Below are 19,164 nucleotides of genomic sequence, written 5' to 3' on the forward strand. Positions count from 1 at the left end.
CATGGAGACGCTGAGGCATGGTGTTTAAGCTGCTTTTTTTTCCCTCTCGCAGCTGAGCTGAAGGAGCAGTTACAGTCAGAAGTGGAAAAAAATGTCCGGATAATGGAGGTATGTGCTTGATCAGAAAATGGATTTCTCCAAGCAGCTTGCTTTGCTTTTCTTACTGTACGCACAGAAAAGCCCCTCATTTTGATTCAAGCAAAATCCAGTTAAACCTTTTTCAGTCTGTGCTGGCAGGAAGTGATTTGAATTGCTGTGTGTGTTAGAAGGCTTGTCTTGTTTGTTCCACATTGGTTTCTGTGATGAAAATGCTTGTCCCCCTTGGCGCTCACTCCCAGCCGTGCTCTGGGACACTGCTCCTGCCTTTGTGGAGGGCAGATGTCAGTCTGGGATCTGGGCTTGGGCTCTTCCCCTAGCCCCGGACCATAGGAACTTGTGTTTTAGGGCACTTGGGAGGGAGCCCCATCCTTGGGCAGAGGTGGGGCAACGTCGGAAGTCTGTGACCCTTTGAATGTCGCTGAATTGGCTCTGATTCTGTCCTCTGACTGCCAGCCTATGTGTGTTTGCCTTCCTTGTAGCAGTGGGGAAGGGGCCGGGTAGCCACCTGCAACCCGTGTCCTTGTTGACCGTGTGTTGACCGTGTTCTCTAGGATGACAGGGACCACTCCTGAGTCTGTCGTGGTTCAGATTTCTCCAGCTCTTGTGATCAGCTGCTGACCACATTGTCCTCTTTCCTTTAAATTAGACGCTGAAACAAGACTGCGAGTCTGAAAGAGCTTCGTGCTTAGAAAATCTACACAGAGAATTATCTGCAAAGCATCAGTTGGAGATGGAAGGTTTGCAAAGCCGGTTTCAGAAAGAACTGGCAGAGCAGAAAGCTGAGTTGCAGAAGATTTTTGAAGCCAAAGATCAGGCTGAATGTGAGCTGCTTGTTCTTTCTTTTTAAAGATTTATTTTATTGTTATTGGAAAGTCAGATATAACAGAGAGGAAGCAGTGCCAAAGTGGCTGCCACAACCAGAGCTGAGCCAATCTAAAGCCAGGAGCCAGGAGCCTCCTCCAGGCTTCCCATGTGGGTGCAGGGTCCCAAGTCTTTGGGCCATCCTTGACTGCTTTCCCAGGCCACAAGCAAGGAGCTGGATGGGAAGTGAGGCTGCTGGGATTAGAACCAGTTCCCATATGGGATCCCAGTGCATGCGAGGTGAGGACTTTAGCCACTAGGCACCATGCGCCGGGCCCTGAATGTGAGCTTCTCATGAGAATGACTGCAGTTGGAAGGGGTCTTAGGGTTGCTGCGCAGCACTGGAATAAACACCCTTTCCCCCCTCATGTTTAGACATACTTTTAAAACATTTTCTGTTATTTGAGAGATGGAGAGACCTTCTTTGCTGGTTCACTCCCCAGACATTGGGGTTAGGAACGTGGTGGCAGGGACCCATCCATTTTTTACTCAAAGCATCCTTTCTGCCCTTCCGAGAGCTCCTTAGCGGAGCCCTAGAGCACTAGAACCAGGACTTGAAGCCTGGCCTCCACATGGCTTGGAGCATCCTAAGTAGGGTGTGAGCTGCAGCACCAGAAGCCTTCCTTCTTTGCCCTGAGATTGGCTCACTGCATGCCTGCGGCCTCTTGGTGACAAGGGCTGGGTGCCTCTTCTTGGCCTAGGGCTTGGCCCTGACCCTTTGTGACCTTGGTCCTCCACACGTCTTTGGCATGTGCAGTTGAAGGGCTTGCTCACTTCTGGGTGTCCATGGGGCTCCTCTGTGCAGTGCCTGAGCTCGTGTGGCTCTTGCTCCTCACCAGGAGAGCAGGCCATTTCCAAGCAGGAGTTGTAGAGGGAGCCTGCAGGCCACAGCCCTGGCACGACGGCCCTGGGTGCGGCGTGGAGCACTTTGTCCTCATTGTCCAGGGTGCTATGCTGGCCAGGGTGCCTGTGGAGAAGGACATGTGCTCTTGCCAGCAGCCAAGGGAGACTCGTGATGCCTTCTAGTTACCCTGAGGGACCTGGAGGCGCAGCATCAGGCCGCCATGGAGAAGCTGCGTGCTGACCTGCAGTTCGAGCACTGCCAGGACCTGCAGGACCTGGAGCTTGACTTCAGAGAGAAGGAGAAAGAGAAGCAGCTGCAGGTAGGATGGAACCTGTGTGGCTTCCCTCAAGGGAAGCTTGATAGTCTTTTATTTGCTAAAAGAGAGACTGAAGCTCCTCTCAGTGTTTGATAAAATGTAAGGATAAAGCATCAGTGAATTCTGTTGGGTAATTATGCTCAGTCTTGCACTCCGAGCATGCATGTTCTTGAAAGTATCCCTGTGGCATCGAAGCATTGCTCATCCCAGGTGTGATGGTTGTGTGCTGTGCCCGTGAGTGTCTGAGGAGGAGTGCCAGGCATCGTTAGCCAGCAGGGTTTGTACTGCTTTCCTGGGGGAGACATGGCCAGGATCTCCTCATAGACCAGGACTGTCCTAAACTAGTAAGTCCAGGAATTGAAGGGAGATAAAGTAGTGCTATGTGTGGAGATTCACAGATCTGAGGAGATTGTCTAGTCAGGGCCCCTCGTGGCTCCATCCCCTGCACAGCCACCTCTCGCTCCCCCGTCCGTCCCTCACAGGAGCACTGCGAGTGTCTTGGGGCCCAGGGCTCATGATCACAGGCTGAAGGTGGGTTCTATGCAGGTGACAGGCTGCCCTCGCCACAGCCACAGCTTGGGGCTGTACCACTCGATGTCTTCCTGCCTTGCCATGGGGCTGTGGTCCATGAGCACCTTGCTGCTCTGCCCGGGCACCTTCCCTGTTGACGGTTGGAAGCTTGCATTCTTCCTCAGTGGGAGATGTGTCCAGTGCAGGGAGCAAGGCCCTGACCTGAGTGGAAGGAGGAAATGCAGATTATTGGCAGTTGTCTTTTTTTGTTGGTGGTGATGGTATTTTGATAAGTCCCCATGTTGCCAGACTGCTGGGAAGTGGTGCCTGGGATTCCTGGTGGGGGTTGTTCCATAGCACCATCTGGAGATCCAGACACCACCTTGGTATTGGTCCTGGCGCCAGAGCTGTGTCCTGAGGGTACTTGCTCCGATGTGGAGCATCTGAGACTCAGGCCCGTGGCAGGGCCCAGGTCTTCTGGCTGTGCTGTGTGCTCTGTGGGCTTGTGATATGATGTTGAGTATGTGTGTTTAGCTGTAAAAGGGGCTGCTTCTCCTGTGTACAAATGCAGACCCCAGCTGGTTGTGAGTGTGGCAAGGATGGACCCTGGAGCTCCCATGTGACCCTGTCCTGTGCTGGCTGCAGGTAGATCCTGGCTCCTGGAGCCAGGTGAGTGAGTGGAGTTGTGCTGGGAACCAATCAGCCAGTACCTAAGTGATTGTGGTACTCTGGCTCTGACCCTGGCCTTTTTCATGTCTAGCCCTTCTCCCTGCTGTTGCTGCTGGTTCTCTGAGCTTTTACTGGCCCTATGCTGATCTCCTGGAGGTTCTCAGCAATGAGGGCTTCGCAGGTGCTGAAGTGACGGCTATGTGCTTTGCCTGGGGAGGGTCACGCTGACAATGTTCTTTTTCAGCTGGAGAATCTCCAGGCTTCCTATGAGGACCTGAAGGCTCAGTCTCAGGAGGAAATCAGGCGTCTGTGGTCACAGCTTGATTGCGTGCAAGCCAACAGGCAGCTGGGTGGTGAGTTTCGTGTGGAAAATTCAGGTCCTCTGCATTTTCAGTTACTGAAGCCCCAAACTAGCGTGTAAGCATGTAAGAAAAGAGACTCTGTGGAGAAGGGTGTATATAGCTTTCCAGTGGAGATGTTCATCCTTCAGCACGTTGGTGGAGTAATGACTCCATGTTGACGCTTTTAACAATTGAGAGAGCTTAGGAGGCCACAAGCAGAGCTGCTTTTGCCAGCACTGTGGCCCTAGCCCACGTGCTGTGCACTGCGGACCTGCCCAGGGAGCACCAAGTCAGAGTGGCTGATGTGGTGCTGAGCTGGAGTCCACCGTGTCGTCAGTGCTGTAGGCCGGCTGGCAGCATTCTCTGGCACAGAGTGGTGATGAGGAGAGGTGCTCCCGAGTGAGGCTCGTGTGACAAGTTAGCCTGTGTGTCGTCTCAGACAGTTTGACCTGGGCTCTGTGCCTGGGATCTCCCCTGCCTGTGTGCTGACCTCAGCGTCACTAGGCTCACTCAGTTGATGGCAGGAGTGATGTCTTACTCCTTTCTGGCTGTCAGCCGGGGCTCCTCAGCAACGTGAGGCCTTTGGTTCTCCCTTCCCCCCAAGTCTCACTCCCTGTGGCTCTGGGTTTCAGCATTTGGGAACTGTCCCTTGTTTCTAAGGTGCTCTTGGGATCCTAGGTGAGCCATGGGATGGAGGGGTCCTCATTCTCTCACAGGTTCTGGGATTCCGAATCTTGCCCCTCGGGCGGTGGGTTTTTGTGGTCTCACCTGAAGATGCGTGTGTTGGCTTCCAGCAGAGTTCCCCGAGCAGCTGCTGGGCCAGGCTGCTCGTGTGGAGGAGCTGGAGCACCTCCGGCAAGGCTTTGCACGGGAGCAGCAGAGGCAGAGAAGCCAGTACGAGTCTGAGCTGGAGCAGCTGAGGATTTATTTTGAGAAAAAATTAAGAGATGCTGAGAAAACTTACCAAGAGGACTTAACCCTGTTACAGCAACGTTTGCGGGAAGTGAAGGGAGACTGTCTGCTGGAGTCTGTGGAACCCAGGTAAAAGAGCATTCGTCGCCTTAGTTGTGTGTCCAAGATGTGGGGAGCTGAGCTGGCTTCAGCTCTAGTGCTGGTGGTGATTCCATGCCAGTGTGATCAAGATTTGCAACAAGGTGACTAACTCCAGACTAGCATGGTCTTGTGCAGTGTTGTGTGGCCACCATGCAGGTGGCTGGTTGTCAACCAGTGGTGCAGCCTGAATTCTCAGCCAGCAATGTCTAATTGTTGTATCTTTGCGTGGCTTTAGTAGGAAGGGGCCTTCACGTTGTGCTGCTAGTCCCTGGCGACAGGAGTGCAGGTAGAGTGCTTTTCTTTTTAAGATGTATTTGAAAGGCAGAGCTATGTAGGAGGGATTGAGGAAGGGGGGGTCATAAACGCTAGATCCCAACCAGGAGCTTCGTCATGTCTCCTTTGTGAGAACAGGCCCAGGTGCTTAACCTGTCTGCTGCTGCCTCCCATGCACGTCAGCAGGAAGCTGAGCTAGAAATGAGGCAGCCAGGTCTTGAACTAGCGCTCATCTGGAATGTTGGGGTTGCAGTACTGACCCTGAGTGTGTATGTACTTAACACATGCTTTGTCTCTTAGTTCATCCTGTATATTTCTCGAAGAGATATCTGAAGAAGAAAGAAAAGACCACCTGGATCAACTTTACCTTCAGCCTGGGCAACACAAGGTAATGGTTCAGTTGATCTTTCTTGAATCACTGAGAGAAAGCTGCGTTTTCTCCATCTTCGGTTGGAATTGTGTGTCTTGTGTCATCAGGGCTGGGTATCTACCCTTTCCATGATCCCTTCTTGACACATCAGGTGGAGAAGGGCCTGCTCCTGTGGCTCAGGGTACCCAACGATGCCATGGGTCCTGTGCTGAGGATTCCACAGGGGTTGGACTGTGGGGAGACTTGTGGCTGGAGTCCTGCCTCTGTCCCAGGATCCTCCTGGCCTATGTCCTGCCAAGCATGCATGTTGTCAGACTCACTTTGACTGTTGTGTCGAAATTGTGTTTTTTTTAATGAGTTGCACATTGGACATTTTTTAAAAAGATTTATTTTTATTGGAAAGGCAGATTACAGAGAAGAGAAACAGAAAGATCTTTCATCCACTGGTTCACTCACCAAATGACTCAGCTAGAGCTGAGCCGAGCCAAAGCCAGGAGCCAGGAATTTCTTCTAGGTCTCCCACGTGGGTGCAGAGTCCCAAGGCTTTGGGCCCTTCTTGACCGCTTTCCCAGGCCATACGCAGGGAGCTGGATGGGAAATAGGGCTGCTAGGACGTGAACTGGCACCCTTATGTGATCCTGGCACTTGCAAGGCGTGGATTAGCCAATTGATCCATTGTGCTGGGCCTGGACATTGTTTCACTGTCTTTATCTTTTTTCTTTCTTCAGAAGGATTGCTTGGTTGATTTGGAGGACAGGGCACTCATTTTTGAGCTGCTGGTGACAGTCTGTGGCTTAACTTGTCACACCCTGTGTTTTTTGTTGAACTGCCTATGCCCTGTCACTTTCTGTCACTTTCATCTTTGTAGAAAGTTCCAGACAGAACTTCCTGGAAAGAAGGAACATTCCAGATCCATCTATATGCTTATGGCAGTGGCCATCAGCATCAGCACAGCTGCCAAAAGGCAGGTGTTCACCTTCCCAGTGATCCTCCTCTGCGCTCTGCTTCCTGTGGCTACTTCAGGGCTGCTATGATGAAGGACCTGGCTCCCAGACAGTCTTCATGGCTGACACAGATTCTCTCAGAGTCTGGAGACTGAAGCCTGGCTTTCAAGACCAGCAGGGCTGCTGTTCTCCACACGTCTGTCCCTCTTTGGCAGTTATGGCTGCCCCTCAGCCATGTATTGCCACTGGGTTTTGTTAGTGCCCAGGTTTCTTGTCCCGTGCTATCCACCGTCCTGTGATCTGTGATTTACCTGCGCTGTCATTCACACGGTGCTCTCCCCTCCAGCATGCCCTGAGCCCCTTGTTTTGGGGGACAAGTCTCTTGTCTCCCATGCTTGCTGCTGCTGCTTCCTTATCTGACTGCCAGAGGGTGACTGAGCATTACACTGGCACTTACCGAGGCTGGTCAAGAAGGGTTCTGCGCCATGCCTCTCCCCTAGTGTTGTTGCAGATCTGTCTTTCCCTGCACTTCCATGAACGCCCCCTCCATGTTTCCCTGTGCTCTTTTATTTCAGTGGACACTGAACTGTCACACTCATTGCATGTTTCCCGTGCTGGGAATCAAGTAAGGCCTTTTGGTCTGAGACTCCTCTCCTGGCCTTTGTTGACTGGTAGCTTGCATCTCTCCCCTTTGGTATACTCTGAGCCATTGTGACAGCAACGTGGGTTTCCGGAGTGAAGTCAACAGCTGTCTCCTGTGTCCATTTTTTAGCAGAGAGCTCATTAGTTAGGCTCTATGATAGGGGTGAGGGATTCTCTTACCTCTCTCCTTCTTTAGCTGTGTTTCTTGCCGCAGGGCAGTTTTTAGTTCCTGGGGTCTTTGTGTTTGTGTTCTGTACCCTTTGCTGTCAGGTCCATAGCTGTTGGGAACACAGTGTAAGTGTTGCAGAGGTGTAGGAGTGGGTCTGTGTGTGGTGTGACTGAGTCTGTGTGTGGTGTGATTGGGTGTGTGTGGTGTAGGAGTGGTTCTGTGTGTGGTGTGATTGGGTCTGTGTGTGGTGTGACTGGGTCTGTGTGTGGTGTGACTGGGTCTGTGTGTGGTGTGACTGGTTCTGTGTGTGGTGTGATTGGGTCTATGTGTGGTGTGACTGAGTCTGTGTGTAGTGTGATTGGGTGTGTGTGTGGTGTAGGAGTGGTTCTGTGTGTGGTGTGACTGGGTCTGTGTGTGGTATAGAAGTGGATTTGTGTGTGGTGTGACTGGGTCTGTGTGTGGTATAGAAGTGGGTCTGTGTGTGGTGTGACTGGGTCTGTGGTATAGAAGTGGGTCTGTGTGTGGTGTAGGAGTGGGTCTGTGTGTGGTGTGACTGGTTCTGTGTGTGGTGTGATTGGGTCTGTGTGTGGTGTGACTGGGTCTGTGTGTGATGTGACTGGGTCTGTGGTATAGAAGTGGGTCTGTGTGTGGTGTGACTGGGTCTGTGTGTGGTGTGATTGGGTCTGTGTGTGTGGTGTGATTGGGTCTGTGTGTGGTGTGACTGGGTCTGTGTGTGGTGTAGGAGTGGGTCTGTGGTGTAGGAGTGGGTCTTTGGTGTGACTGGGTCTGTGTGTGGTGTAGGAGTGGGTCTGTGTGTGGTGTGACTGGTTCTGTGTGTGGTGTGACTGGGTCTGTGAGTGGTGTGACTGGGTCTGTGGAATAGAAGTGGGTCTGTGTGTGGTGTGACTGGGTCTGTGTGTGGTGTGACTGGGTCTGGGTGTGGTGTGACTGGGTCTGTGTGTGGTGTGACTGGGTCTGTGTGTGGTGTAGGAGTGGGTCTGTGTGTGGTGTGATTGGGTCTGTGTGTGTGTGCTGACTGGAGGAGGGGGTGCAGAATTAATAGTGCTCCCGCAGCTGCCTTTGCATACATCATTTCCTGGTGTGTGCTGGCACTGAGTTAGGTGTCTGCCTTCCACTGTGCTGCTTAGAGCCCCACTTGCTCTGTCCCTGGTCTTCTTCAGCATCTGTGGAGCTTGCCTTCTTCCTCTTGTCTGCCTGGAGGTGTCAGTGGTCTCTGCTTTCTGTCTTCTAGAATTGTTGGACATTGGCTTGTTGCAGCCTCTTCTGTATTTCTTGTTCTTGTAGGTTTACCAGTTGAATGTTTTATTTTTTTTTTTTCCTGTAATTGTAGTTGAATTGTAAGGTCGTGAGATCACAGGGATGATTTGTGAATATTTTCTTGAGGCATTTGTGTGCCTCTGGGTGTGGGGCCTTGTCTGGGCTGTGTCGGACTCTGCTTGGAGTTGTGTGTCTCGTGATGACCACAGTCGACGTCTGCCTTGTCTGTGGGCTGTGGCTTCCTTCTGCTGAGTGTGTGCCGCGCTTTGCTCCTCTACAGCTGGTGTCGGCTCTCTTGCGCCTCTGCGCGTCTCTGCTCTCTCTGTGCTGTTTCTAGGCTTTGTGCACTGGACCTGATCTCAGGTTTTATTTTATTGAATTGGAACTCAGACTTACAAGGAGAGACAAAGGCAGGTTAGAGAGAGGAGCATGTCTAGGGCTGCTTCTGGTGTCCTCACTCATTCTAGGCCTCCATCTGGTGCTGGGAGCCCCATCTTCTTCTAGGGTCCCCATCTGGCTTGGGGGTTTCTGGGCTGAGGCATTTGGCCCATTGGAAGCTGTATGGGGAGATGGGGAAGAAGGTCAGTCTAGTTGGAGCGCCTTGAGAAGGAGACATCAGATGGGATCTGTGACAAGAGGTTTTGAGGAAATGGCAGAGCTGAGTCTAGGCCTGCTGGGCAGAGCTGGCCATCAGGGTGGCCTGTGGAGAGCTGGTCACCTCCCCTATGTGCTGTCTTGACCTGAGTGTGTGGGTGTGACAAGGCCACACCTGTTAGTGGACAGCTTGGAGTTCAATGGAAAGTACAGGCTTGAGTGGGAGGTGGGCTGCATGAAACCCTGCGGGGGAGGGACCCTGACCCTCAGAGTGGAGAGGAGGAGCCAACAGCCAAGGCTGAGGGGTGGACGCTGGCTGTTGAGGGAGCGCCTCTGTGTTGGAGGCAACGGCCTTTGCTGCATGGAGTGCAGGGGGCCTCTCACAGTCACACCCTTGGCTTGGCACTGCCTGGGCCCTGCAGGCAGCATGGGTGTGAGGGCGGTTGGACCTGGTTTGGGGAATGGACAGAAGAATGTACTTTTGGGGCAACGACAGGATCCTGCCCATGTTCCTGGTGCTGGTTTCCACAGGATATCCGGACACAGCTACATGTGGGGTTGAAAGAAGGCTGCAGGCACGAGCCAGCAGTGCCGAGTTCACTGCACCTGCAGCATGAGGATGGCGCTGAAAACCTGGAGCTGGAGGAGCAGCATGAGGAACCCGTTGAGAATGGCCAAGGTGAGTGTCTGGCCAGCTCCTCTTGGCTCCCTGATCTGTCACCTGGGGCCAGTGCTGGCAGCTGTCCCCATGCATGTGCGTCCTGTTGTGGCCAGGATGGAGCAAGAGCCCATGTGTCCTTGGGCCAGCCCTGTCTGTGGGGGTGGCTCTGAGCTGAGTGGCATTTCTGGGCTCGTAGGAGATTGCCAGGCAGTGGGGACCACTTAGCTTTTAGGGAGGACATGGGTCCGGTAGGCCGTTTTAGAAACCTGTTCTGCTCCTGTCAGGCTTGGGTGGCCCTGTGGTCACAGCTGGGCAGACTGATGCTGCCAGTATTTCGTTGAGCAGAATCTGGGTGGTTGAGGCAGTGGCATAGATAGCACAGATCTCCCAGATGGGGACCCAGGAGTAGGGGCAGGTGTGGTGGCTGTGTGATGCTCTGGCTCAGTGTGACCCTGGGTGGGAAATGCTGTGTCCATCCTGTGGTGGCAGTGAGGAGATGAGGTTGAGGGCCCTACCTGGAGAGTGGGAACCTGCTGCCTGCTGGGACACTGTGGTGAGAGAAGCCATCTTTCTGAGTGCTTGCTTGGGGCTGCTTGGGGTGGACTGAGAGGAGCCCACCTCACCTGGGAGTAAGTGTCCTGCATGCAGCAATTGGAATACATCTTGTCTGGGCACCTCCAGTGCTCAGACACCCCACCCTGTGGCTGGGGAGGTGGAGAGTTTGATGAACCAGTTCACTGAACAACTCTGGGGGTGGGGACAGATGCTGCCTCCACTGGTGCTTATAGGCCTCAAATGATAGGTGTCTGCTTATCTCCAAGGAGATGCATGAGGCTCGCCCTGGTGAGACTGATGGACATGCCATGTGGCACTTGACCTGATAGGGCAGCCTGAGTGGCCAGATGGTTGCTGTGCAGACCAGCTGTGACCCAGAATGGGCTGTGCCCTCCAGAGCACAAAGCTTCCCTGCCTCTGAATTTGCAGGGACTGTCCAATTCGTGGAGTCCTGTTCTGTGTGTGAGGTAGTTGCTGACCTTCCTGTCTCCTTGCCCCCTGCAGGTCATGCTCCTTTCTGTCCCCAGACGACGCAGGACGTGGCCCTGCAGGTTGACCTGGAGGTGGCTGCCATAGTCCTGGATTTGGAAACAGAGAACAAGGTTGAGCTTACACTTCCTCAAGCTGATTTCAAGGAAGAAATTGAACTTTTAAAAATGGAAAATAGGAATTTACACGAGAAGCTGCAGCATGAAATCCGATTGAAGGAGGACTTAGAGAAAGTAAGTTGTGACTCGCAGTAAGTCACTGGGGCCAGGGACAGCTCAAGGTTCCACAGGACTCTGTCCCCACCAGCAGAGTTCTTTCTCAGAGGGCGGGGAGGCACCTAGCTCCCTGTGGCACTCTTCCTTCCGGGTGCTCCGAGTTCTGCAGGCTCTTGCTGTGACAGTCTGTGAATGTGTGACTGTGCTCGGTAGGCTGCAAGCACAGAGAAAGGGGTAAGACGTGAGTGCGCACAGCTTGTACTGGCTGTCTTCTGCAGCAGGTACCGTGGAAGAGGATTGGGGTTGGGAAAGTACAGTTCAAGTGGTCCCGTTTCTGACTCGTACTTTGACTGAACTGTGTTTTCTGTGCTGTGTGACTGCACTCACCCTTTTTTTCCTGTGAAGGTCTTAGATTTTTATTCTCCATCAAACCAGAATTTCACAGGGAGTGGTTGCTGGAGTCCAGCTCCAGCTGAGTTCGGAGCTTGAGAAGGGTGCGTGAAATAGGCGTAGAAAGAAAAAAGAGACAGGCCACTACAATTCCAACATTGTGGACCCTGCGAGAAAGCTGTCCGCTTTATTTATACAGAAGCAGTACACAGTTTTATTTTAGGGCATTTTGACATAGCTTCAAGGGGGGCACAATTTACAACAGCCTGAGAGGCGAGTGAGGGAGGACCCCACATTCTTTGCTTATCTCAGCTTGCCAGCCCCTACTTACTTCCCTCAAGTCTCGGTCCCATCCTTGGTGCTGCCTGTGACAACCAGAACCCTACCTTGAATTACGCATGGGAAAAGGTCTAAGGCCTTGGTTTATGGGGATTGGGGCATTGACACCAAAGGTCATTAGGCCTGCAGGCTCACACAGTTTGTTAACTAAGCAAGAGTTACGATGACGGAAAGAATTGCAATTAGCAATGAGCCATGTTTACTCCATTTAGTTTTCTACTCTACAATGGGCAAGTAAATGTTTCCAAAGATAACTCTACAAATAGTTTCACCTTAAGACAGGGCATTATCCATTCTGATGTTGCAGCCAACATTTTCTCAGACAACACATCTTATTCAGTAATACATTCCTACTACAATTCTTATTCTACAACTTATCCATCACTTAATGAGAGAAATACATCAAAAGAGAAAAAACATAAAAATCTAAGACAAGGGCCCGGCGTGGTGGCGCAAGTGGTTAAAGGTCCTCGCCTTGCATGCCCGGAATCCCATATGGGCGCCGGTTCTAATCCCGGCAGCCCCGCTTCCCTTCCAGCTCCCTGCCTGTGGCCTGGGAAAGCAGTCGAGGACGGCCCAAAGCTTTGGGAACCTGCACCCGCGTGGGAGACCCGGAAGAGGCTCCTGGCTTCGGATCGGCATAGTATCGGCCCGTTGTGCTCACTTGGGGAGTGAATCATCGGACGGAAGATCTTCCTCTCTGTCTCTCCTCTCTGTATATCCGCCTTTCCAATGAAAAAATAATAAAAATAAATCTAAAAAAAAAAATCTAAGACAAAAGGTTTCAAACATTAAATCCCTCTACAACTGCAGGTTCTACAACCTCATAAATGATCAAACAATAATCAAAGGTATATATGATAGTAAAATCACCCTATATTTCCTCTAGTTAAAAAAATTATGAAGGCAGTTAAAGCAACTAAATTTACTATGTTCTAAAGAGTTGCAAGGACAGGCTAACCTTTTAGGTCACAGTAACTATATTTTTGCCATAGCAGGATAGCCTTTAAAGGGTCCCAGTAACAGGATAGCTTTTAGGGTCCCAGTAGCTATATTTTTTGTCATAGCAATTTCAGTCCATGCTCCCATCACTTCCGTTAGTTTGTAAAATTCTTATCAAGCCATTTCCCAGAAAGCATGCTAAATATTTGGGCCAGATCTCTGAGCAATGGTTAGGCACACAATAAGGTGTTTGGAAACAGCATGGGCTTAATTGTACTCTTGTGTGCAGTTAAAGGCCCACTCAGCAAGACATTATCAGCAACATTAACTTTTAAGCTCATGTTGGCTGTAAGAAGCCATCTCACAGGGGCAAACTATGCCTAATAAATTGCAAGATTCTTAGTGGGGTGGTTGAGTGTCCATGGGAAAGGGGATGAAAACTGCGTCAAGGTGATCAGAGAGAAATCTGCTGGGCCCTGCCAAACAGCTGGAAGCTCCCCCAGGCCCCGCCAAGCAGGGGAGCTGTTCTCTTCACACCTTCGTGTTATTCACACCTACTGCATGGACTCCAGCAAGTGGTTACTGCCCACAGCTTGAATCACTGTGTTATGTCTTAAATGGAGGCTTTGGTGAGGACTTTGAGCAGGATGAGAGCTTTTGGAATGTGTGGGCACCGTGAAGGTTGGCAGCTGGAGCTCCCTGGCAGTATGCCAATGAGAGTGGACCAGACTGGATATGAAATCTCTTCTTTCTGCTGGTTTGCTCCGTGAAGGCTGCGGTGGTTGCAGCTGGGCCAGGCACAGCAACAGGCTTGAACTCTCGCGGTCCTCTTTCCTGAGATCTGCTCACTCCATGAGTCTGGTTGTCCCAGGCTTCACAAATTTTTTTTTTTTTAAGATTTGTTTATTTTTATTGCAAAGTCAGACATACAGAGATGAGGGGAGACACAGAGGAATCTTCCATCTGATGATTCACTCCTCAGGTGAGCACAATGGCCAGTGCTGTGCCGATCTGAAGCCAGGAGCCAGGAGCTTCTTCCTGGTATCCCACGTGGGTGCAGAGTCCCAAGGCTTTGGTCCGTCCTCAACTGCTTTCCCAGGCCACAGGCAGGGAGCTGGATGGGAAGCAGGGCTGCCAAGTTTAGAACTGGTCTCATATGGGATCCTGGCATGTTCAAGTTGAGGATCTAACCATGAGGCGGTTACCCTAGGCTCAGAAAACATTTTATGAGAAAACTATATATTGTTTTAAAAGTTTTTGTACCAAAATTAAGTCTCACTCTGATTTTCCGTATGCATTTTGAAATATCTTCATGTGTGTCTTTGAGTATTGCTTTTAGTGGTTGCTCTCGGGGTTAGAATGCGTATTCTCAGCGTCTCTCGGCCAGTTCAGGTAAACCGCGATGCCGTTGGTTGTGTGCATGTGTGTTTGCTTCTCTTCACTGTGCTCCTGCAGCTGTGGCTGCCATGCTGTGGTCAGTGCTGTCAGCATCCTGTGGAAGGACGTGAGGCGCGTGGTCTGCCCTTGGCTGCTTCCTGGGCCTCGGGCTTGCTGTTGGCAGATTCCCTCCAGCTGAAGGAGTTCCTCACTGTTTCTCATGCACAAGCCTGCTTCTCAATCTCCTTTCTGTTCTTGAGGAAACTGTCTGAAGATGGCAGGAGATTTGGTTCAGGATTGAACGTGTTTAAAGCCTCAGGGGTTGTTTTCATCATGTGTGTCGTCTCCCCGCAGTCTCTCTTGACCTTGTTTTCCCTTGTAGCATGCCTTGTTTCTGATTGTTTCATATATCAGCTATTTTTCTTGAAGAGTGTTGGTGCTGGTTTGTTGTTTTGTAGGTTGTCAACTTGGGTGAGCAGACACCACATTCCATCTCTCCTGTCATGGCTGTGGTGTTAAATTAATTGCTTTAGTCCTAACTGGCCTGCCATGTCAGTTCACCTCACCTTTGTAGATCAGAGGTCAGCTTGCACCTGGAGCAAGGTTTGTTCTTCATTCTAGAGGTTCCCCATGCATCCCCCCTTCCAGTTGTTCTAATTCATGCTAGGATGGTGGACTTGAGAGAAGGATGTGAGCCGGGCCACTTCATTGTTAGGCCAGTCTGGCCCCTTCTTCAGGCTTTGCCTGCTTTGGCTTCTCTTGGGCCTCCAGTGGCTTATTCAAGTTTATTCATCATCTGAGTCATTATTAGGTCATTTCTGTTCAGCCATTCCTGGGCGTGGATGGCCGAGTTCGACTTGTGGAGTGGGGCTGAGGCCTCTCCCACATGCCTGTTAATCACTATTAATGTTCGGTGGTTTACAGACATATTTTCTTCATTTTTTTTTTAAAGATTTATTTGGGCCCGGTGTGGTGGTGCAGTGGTTAAGGTCCTCGCCTTGCACGCCCGGAATCCCATATGGGTGCTGGTTCTATCCCGGCAGCCCTGCTTCCCATCCAGCTCCCTGCCTGTGGCCCGGGAAAGCAGCCGAGGACGGCCCAAAGCTTTGGGACCCTGCACCCGTGTGGGAGACCCGGAAGAGGCTCCTGGCTTCAGATCGGCATAGTATCGGCCATTGTGCTCACTTGGGGAGTGAATCATCGGACGGAAGATCTTCTTCTCTGTCTCTCCTCTCTGTATATCCGCCTTTCCAATTAAAAAAATAATAATAAAAATAAAAATCTAAAAAATAAAAGATTTATTTATTTATTTTTTATTGGAAAGGCAGATTTACAGAGAGAAGGTGACAGAGAAAGAGCTTCTGTCTGCTGGTTCTCTCCCCAAGTGGCTGCAGCAGTTGGAGCTGAGCCGATCTGAAACCAGGAGTCAGGAGCCTCTTCTGGGTCTCCCATGGGGATGCAGGGTCCCAAAGCTTTGAGCCGCCCTCTACTGCTTTTCCATGCCATAAGCAGTGAGCAGGATGGGAAGTAGAGCAGCTGGACACAAACAGCCACCCATATGGGATCCCAGAGGTTGCAAGGCGAGGATTTAGGTGCTCGGCCGCTGGGCCAGACTCTCCAGCTTTCTTTGTAATATTAAGGCACTTACCATTTTTTAGCGTCCTTGTTTAGTTACCTTTTCATAAAATACCTTTAAAGTCACCAGTTTTCATGTATTCATCTTTTTGCTCAAGTTCATGTGCGTTTCATAGACAGGAGACGGAGACACATTCCATTGTGCTTTCCTCAGGGATATCTGTTCTTGCTGCTGTAGGATGTGTTCCTTTCTGTTGTAGGGCTTCTGGCAGAAGACCCAGAGTTCTCCTCGGTCAAGATCAGCACGCCTCCAACCCCACTTTGTTCCTCCAGAGAAAAAAGCAAATTGGTTGATGCTATGTAGAATTTAATGTATTTTAGCCATCTTAAGTTCCTTGCATTACCATTGATTTCGTAATGCCCCTGTGTTGTGGAAGTTTCCCTAACTTCTGAGCTGAATTGAGTTCCTTAGTTTATTTGAATGGTAGAGTTAGAGAAGAGGAAGATAGAGCCCACTGGATCACTCCCCAGATGACCTGTCTGAAGCCAGGAGCTTCTTCCGGGTCTCCCAGGTGGGTGATGGGCCCAGTCACTTGGGTTGTCTTCCACTGTTCTTTCAGGCGGTTAGCCAGGGAGCGTGTTCAGAAAATGGAGCAGCTGGGACGCGAACTGGCGCCCATATGCAGGCAGTGGCTTTGCTTAGGACACTGTGGTGATGGCCCCTTTCAGTAATATTTCCCATTTGTTTCTTTCCTCTTCAATAACCTTGTCATCTACAGGTAAAACATAATTTAGTTGTACACCACCAGGAAGAACTAAGTAAAGCTAAGGGGAAGATTGAGCTAATGAAGGAAGAATTAAAAAAGAAAGAAACAGAATGGAAAGTTACCAGTGAGGACATGGAAAGAGAAGCTGAAGCAAGATTAACATTGATGCTCCTTGAACTGAAGGAAAAGGCTGATTCTGAGAAATGCTTGCTGATGAAAACATTTGAGATTCGAGAGGCCGAAATGAGGAGACTTCAGGATCTACAGGCAGCCCAGATTCTGGCCCTCGAGGGATCTGTGACAGAGCAGCAGGGCCGGCTGCGGCAGCTGGAGTGTGGGGTCCTGCCCGGGGAGGAGGCTGGACCGTGCAGCCAGTGTAGCCTCGAGCCCGCTGTCGCCCAGGACCAGAACCTTGTCCAGGATGGTGGGAGCACCGTGATGTGCCGGCAAGAGGACCTTGCCCTTCAGTTGATGTTGGCCCAGAACCGGTGCGTGGCGTTGCTGCAGCAGCTGGGGTGCTGGGGCTGTCCTGGATCCCGGGCAGAGGCGGGCCTCTCAGATGGGCAGGTGTGGGAGGCCTAGGAGAAGTATGTGAGGTTGTGAGTTTCTGCCCTAAAGCCAGTACTGGGCCACCTGCTTGCAGTCACAGGCCACCTTTGGCAGACATTGGTGTGCGTGTCTCAGTTCACGTCTCCACTGTCGGAAGTTCTGCAGCAGAATCATCAGCCTCACTCCTCGTTTTTAAAACTCTTTTTCTGTGTGTGGAATCATCTCCTCACCTTCCTTCTGTTCTTCTATTTGTGAGGAAGAAATCCTCCTCAGTTTTTTTTTTTTTTTTTTTTTAACAAATTATTGTTACAACAGACTCCCTGAACCCCCAGCAATAGACCCCTTATTTCCTGGAGCTGTAAGCAGGTTTGTCCTGTGCCTGCCTCTGCCTGTGCTGGTGGCAGCCCCTGCTGCGCCTGCTCTGGGTTCTGCCTTTCCCAGTCCGCAGGGAGGTCAGATAGTCTGTGCGCATCTTGGTGCTCCCACCCAGGTTGAATGTGAGGAGCTGTGGATTGCCTCTCAGCATGTGTGTGAGCTTACCCAGCACACTCCATGTACCCTCAGAGATGCAGTTCCTTGTCCTTCCTGGCTCTTGATGGGGTTTGGTCCGTCCACTGGAGTTGTCCATCTCCGTCTTGGTGTCTGATAACCCCTGCAGCTCTCAGGCTGCTGGCTGCTCCCTGGGGCCACTTCCCTGCCTGGAGCTGACCTCACCTTGCCTTCCTCTGGGCAGACAAGGGTTGTCCTCTTTGTGGTGAGAAGTTCAGCCCCTGCTGCTGGGGTCCTCCTCTCAGCCAGTCACCCTGAGCTCCTACCTTCTTGTGGCACTTCATTCTCCCATTTAGAGCTGGGGGATCTTGGACTGGGACAGAGTGGAGAAGAATGACTAGAATCCAGAAAGGGGAGTCGGAGCCGGTTGGCAGTGCTGCTTGCTGGTTCTTTTAAAAAGATTTATTTATTTGAGGGAGGGAGGGGGAGAGAGAGAGTTTTCAGATATTCCATTTGCTGGTTCACTCCTCAAATGACTGCAACAGCCAGAACTGGGATGGTCTGAAGCTGGAAGCTGGGAGCTTCTTCTGGTTCTTCCATGTGAGTGCAGGATTCCAAGGCTTTGGACCATCCTCCCACTGCTTTCCAAGGCCATTAAGAGGGAGCAGGATGGAAAGTGGAGCAGCTGAGACTCGGACTGGAGGGTCTCAGTGAAGGCCAGTGGGAGGTGGGTACAGGGTCTCAGTGAAGGCCAATGTCCTTGGTTCCTCTGTGGCCGTCTGTGTTCACTTTGGTTTTTGCCTCAGGCTTTTGGAGGAACGCAAGGAGATGATGGAGAAGTTCGCTGCTGAGCAGGATGCGTTGCTGTGTGAGACCCAGGAGAAGCACGCCCGTGAGCTCCAGGGCCTCCGAGACAGGTACCAGCAGCAGCTTCTGACTGTGCGGGCAGAGCTGGAGACCAGGCACCAGGCTGAGCTAGGCGAGCTGACGACCTCCTTGGAGAGCGAGCGGCGAGGGCTCCTAGAGGCACTTGGGGCTGAACTGCAGGCAAAACATGCCGCTGACATCAGCGCCTTGGAGACAAGACATGTGTCAAGCCTGGATTTGCTGGAGTCCCGTTACCTGTCTGAGGCACAGGCTGTGCGGGCTGAGCACAGGAGGGCTCTGGAGCGGCTGCAGGCAGACCTGGAGGAGCAGTTGCAGGATCAGGCGACTTTGACTCAGGAGCTGGAGAAGCTCCGGCTGCGGCATGACGAGGAGCTCCAGTTGGCCAAGGACAGCCTGAGGGACGAACTGAGTGCTGCCCATGCTGAGGACCTGAGAGCCCTGGCTGTGAGGCTGCAGGCAGCTCACCAGGTGAGGTGCTTCTCCCAGGACCTCTCCCTGTTGCTGTGTATGCCACCAGTGTGTTGCAGATGCTTTTGTGTTAGTGTGCGTGTCTCAAACTGCTGCCGGCAGCCATGGCTTGATTGTGCTGTAAGGGACGCAAGCAGTGAGTGTGACGGGCTTATTTCTCACATACCGTGACTGAGGCACTGGCCTCTGGTCTACAAGTGCCCACAGGCCTCCCCACCTGCTCAAGGCCCACCTGACTGGGTAAGCCGTGGTTCTGAGGCCGTGGTGAGTGGGTCAGATTCTCCTGGGCATGGGGAGCCCATCTGGAGAAGCTGCAGCCCCTGGCATTCCGATGTGTTTGTCTTCCTTGACCCATCTCCCATATTACCTTACTACGGTCTCTGGCACCTGATTTTTTCATGTGGCTTGGGCTCCTTTGTGTTGTCCAGGAAGCAGCGTTCCAGGGCTGCGCCTTTGGGACAAAGCTGGACCTTTGGGACAGGGCTGCCTGCTCCTGT

At 51.7% G+C, this 19,164-nt stretch overlaps 1 protein-coding gene across 2 annotated transcripts in view; it reads left to right on the forward strand.

Moving 5' to 3' along the window:
* The window catches only part of PCNT (pericentrin), a 106,603-nt gene that overhangs the window by 15,372 nt on the left and 72,067 nt on the right, over window positions 1-19,164 (forward strand). For both annotated transcript variants that reach the window (XM_040986774.1, XM_040986775.1), the window contains exons 6-15: window positions 53-108; window positions 746-920; window positions 1,987-2,123; window positions 3,544-3,652; window positions 4,435-4,681; window positions 5,267-5,354; window positions 9,495-9,642; window positions 10,684-10,901; window positions 16,286-16,761; window positions 18,118-18,667. In XM_040986774.1, the coding sequence (XP_040842708.1) occupies window positions 53-108; window positions 746-920; window positions 1,987-2,123; window positions 3,544-3,652; window positions 4,435-4,681; window positions 5,267-5,354; window positions 9,495-9,642; window positions 10,684-10,901; window positions 16,286-16,761; window positions 18,118-18,667 (2,204 nt within the window). The remainder of the gene's footprint in view (window positions 1-52; window positions 109-745; window positions 921-1,986; window positions 2,124-3,543; window positions 3,653-4,434; window positions 4,682-5,266; window positions 5,355-9,494; window positions 9,643-10,683; window positions 10,902-16,285; window positions 16,762-18,117; window positions 18,668-19,164) is intronic.

Source organism: Ochotona curzoniae, unplaced genomic scaffold (assembly GCF_017591425.1).
Source record: "Ochotona curzoniae isolate NIBS_2020 unplaced genomic scaffold, NIBS_Ocur_1.0 contig_4516, whole genome shotgun sequence".
NCBI classification, from domain to species: Eukaryota; Metazoa; Chordata; class Mammalia; order Lagomorpha; family Ochotonidae; genus Ochotona; species Ochotona curzoniae.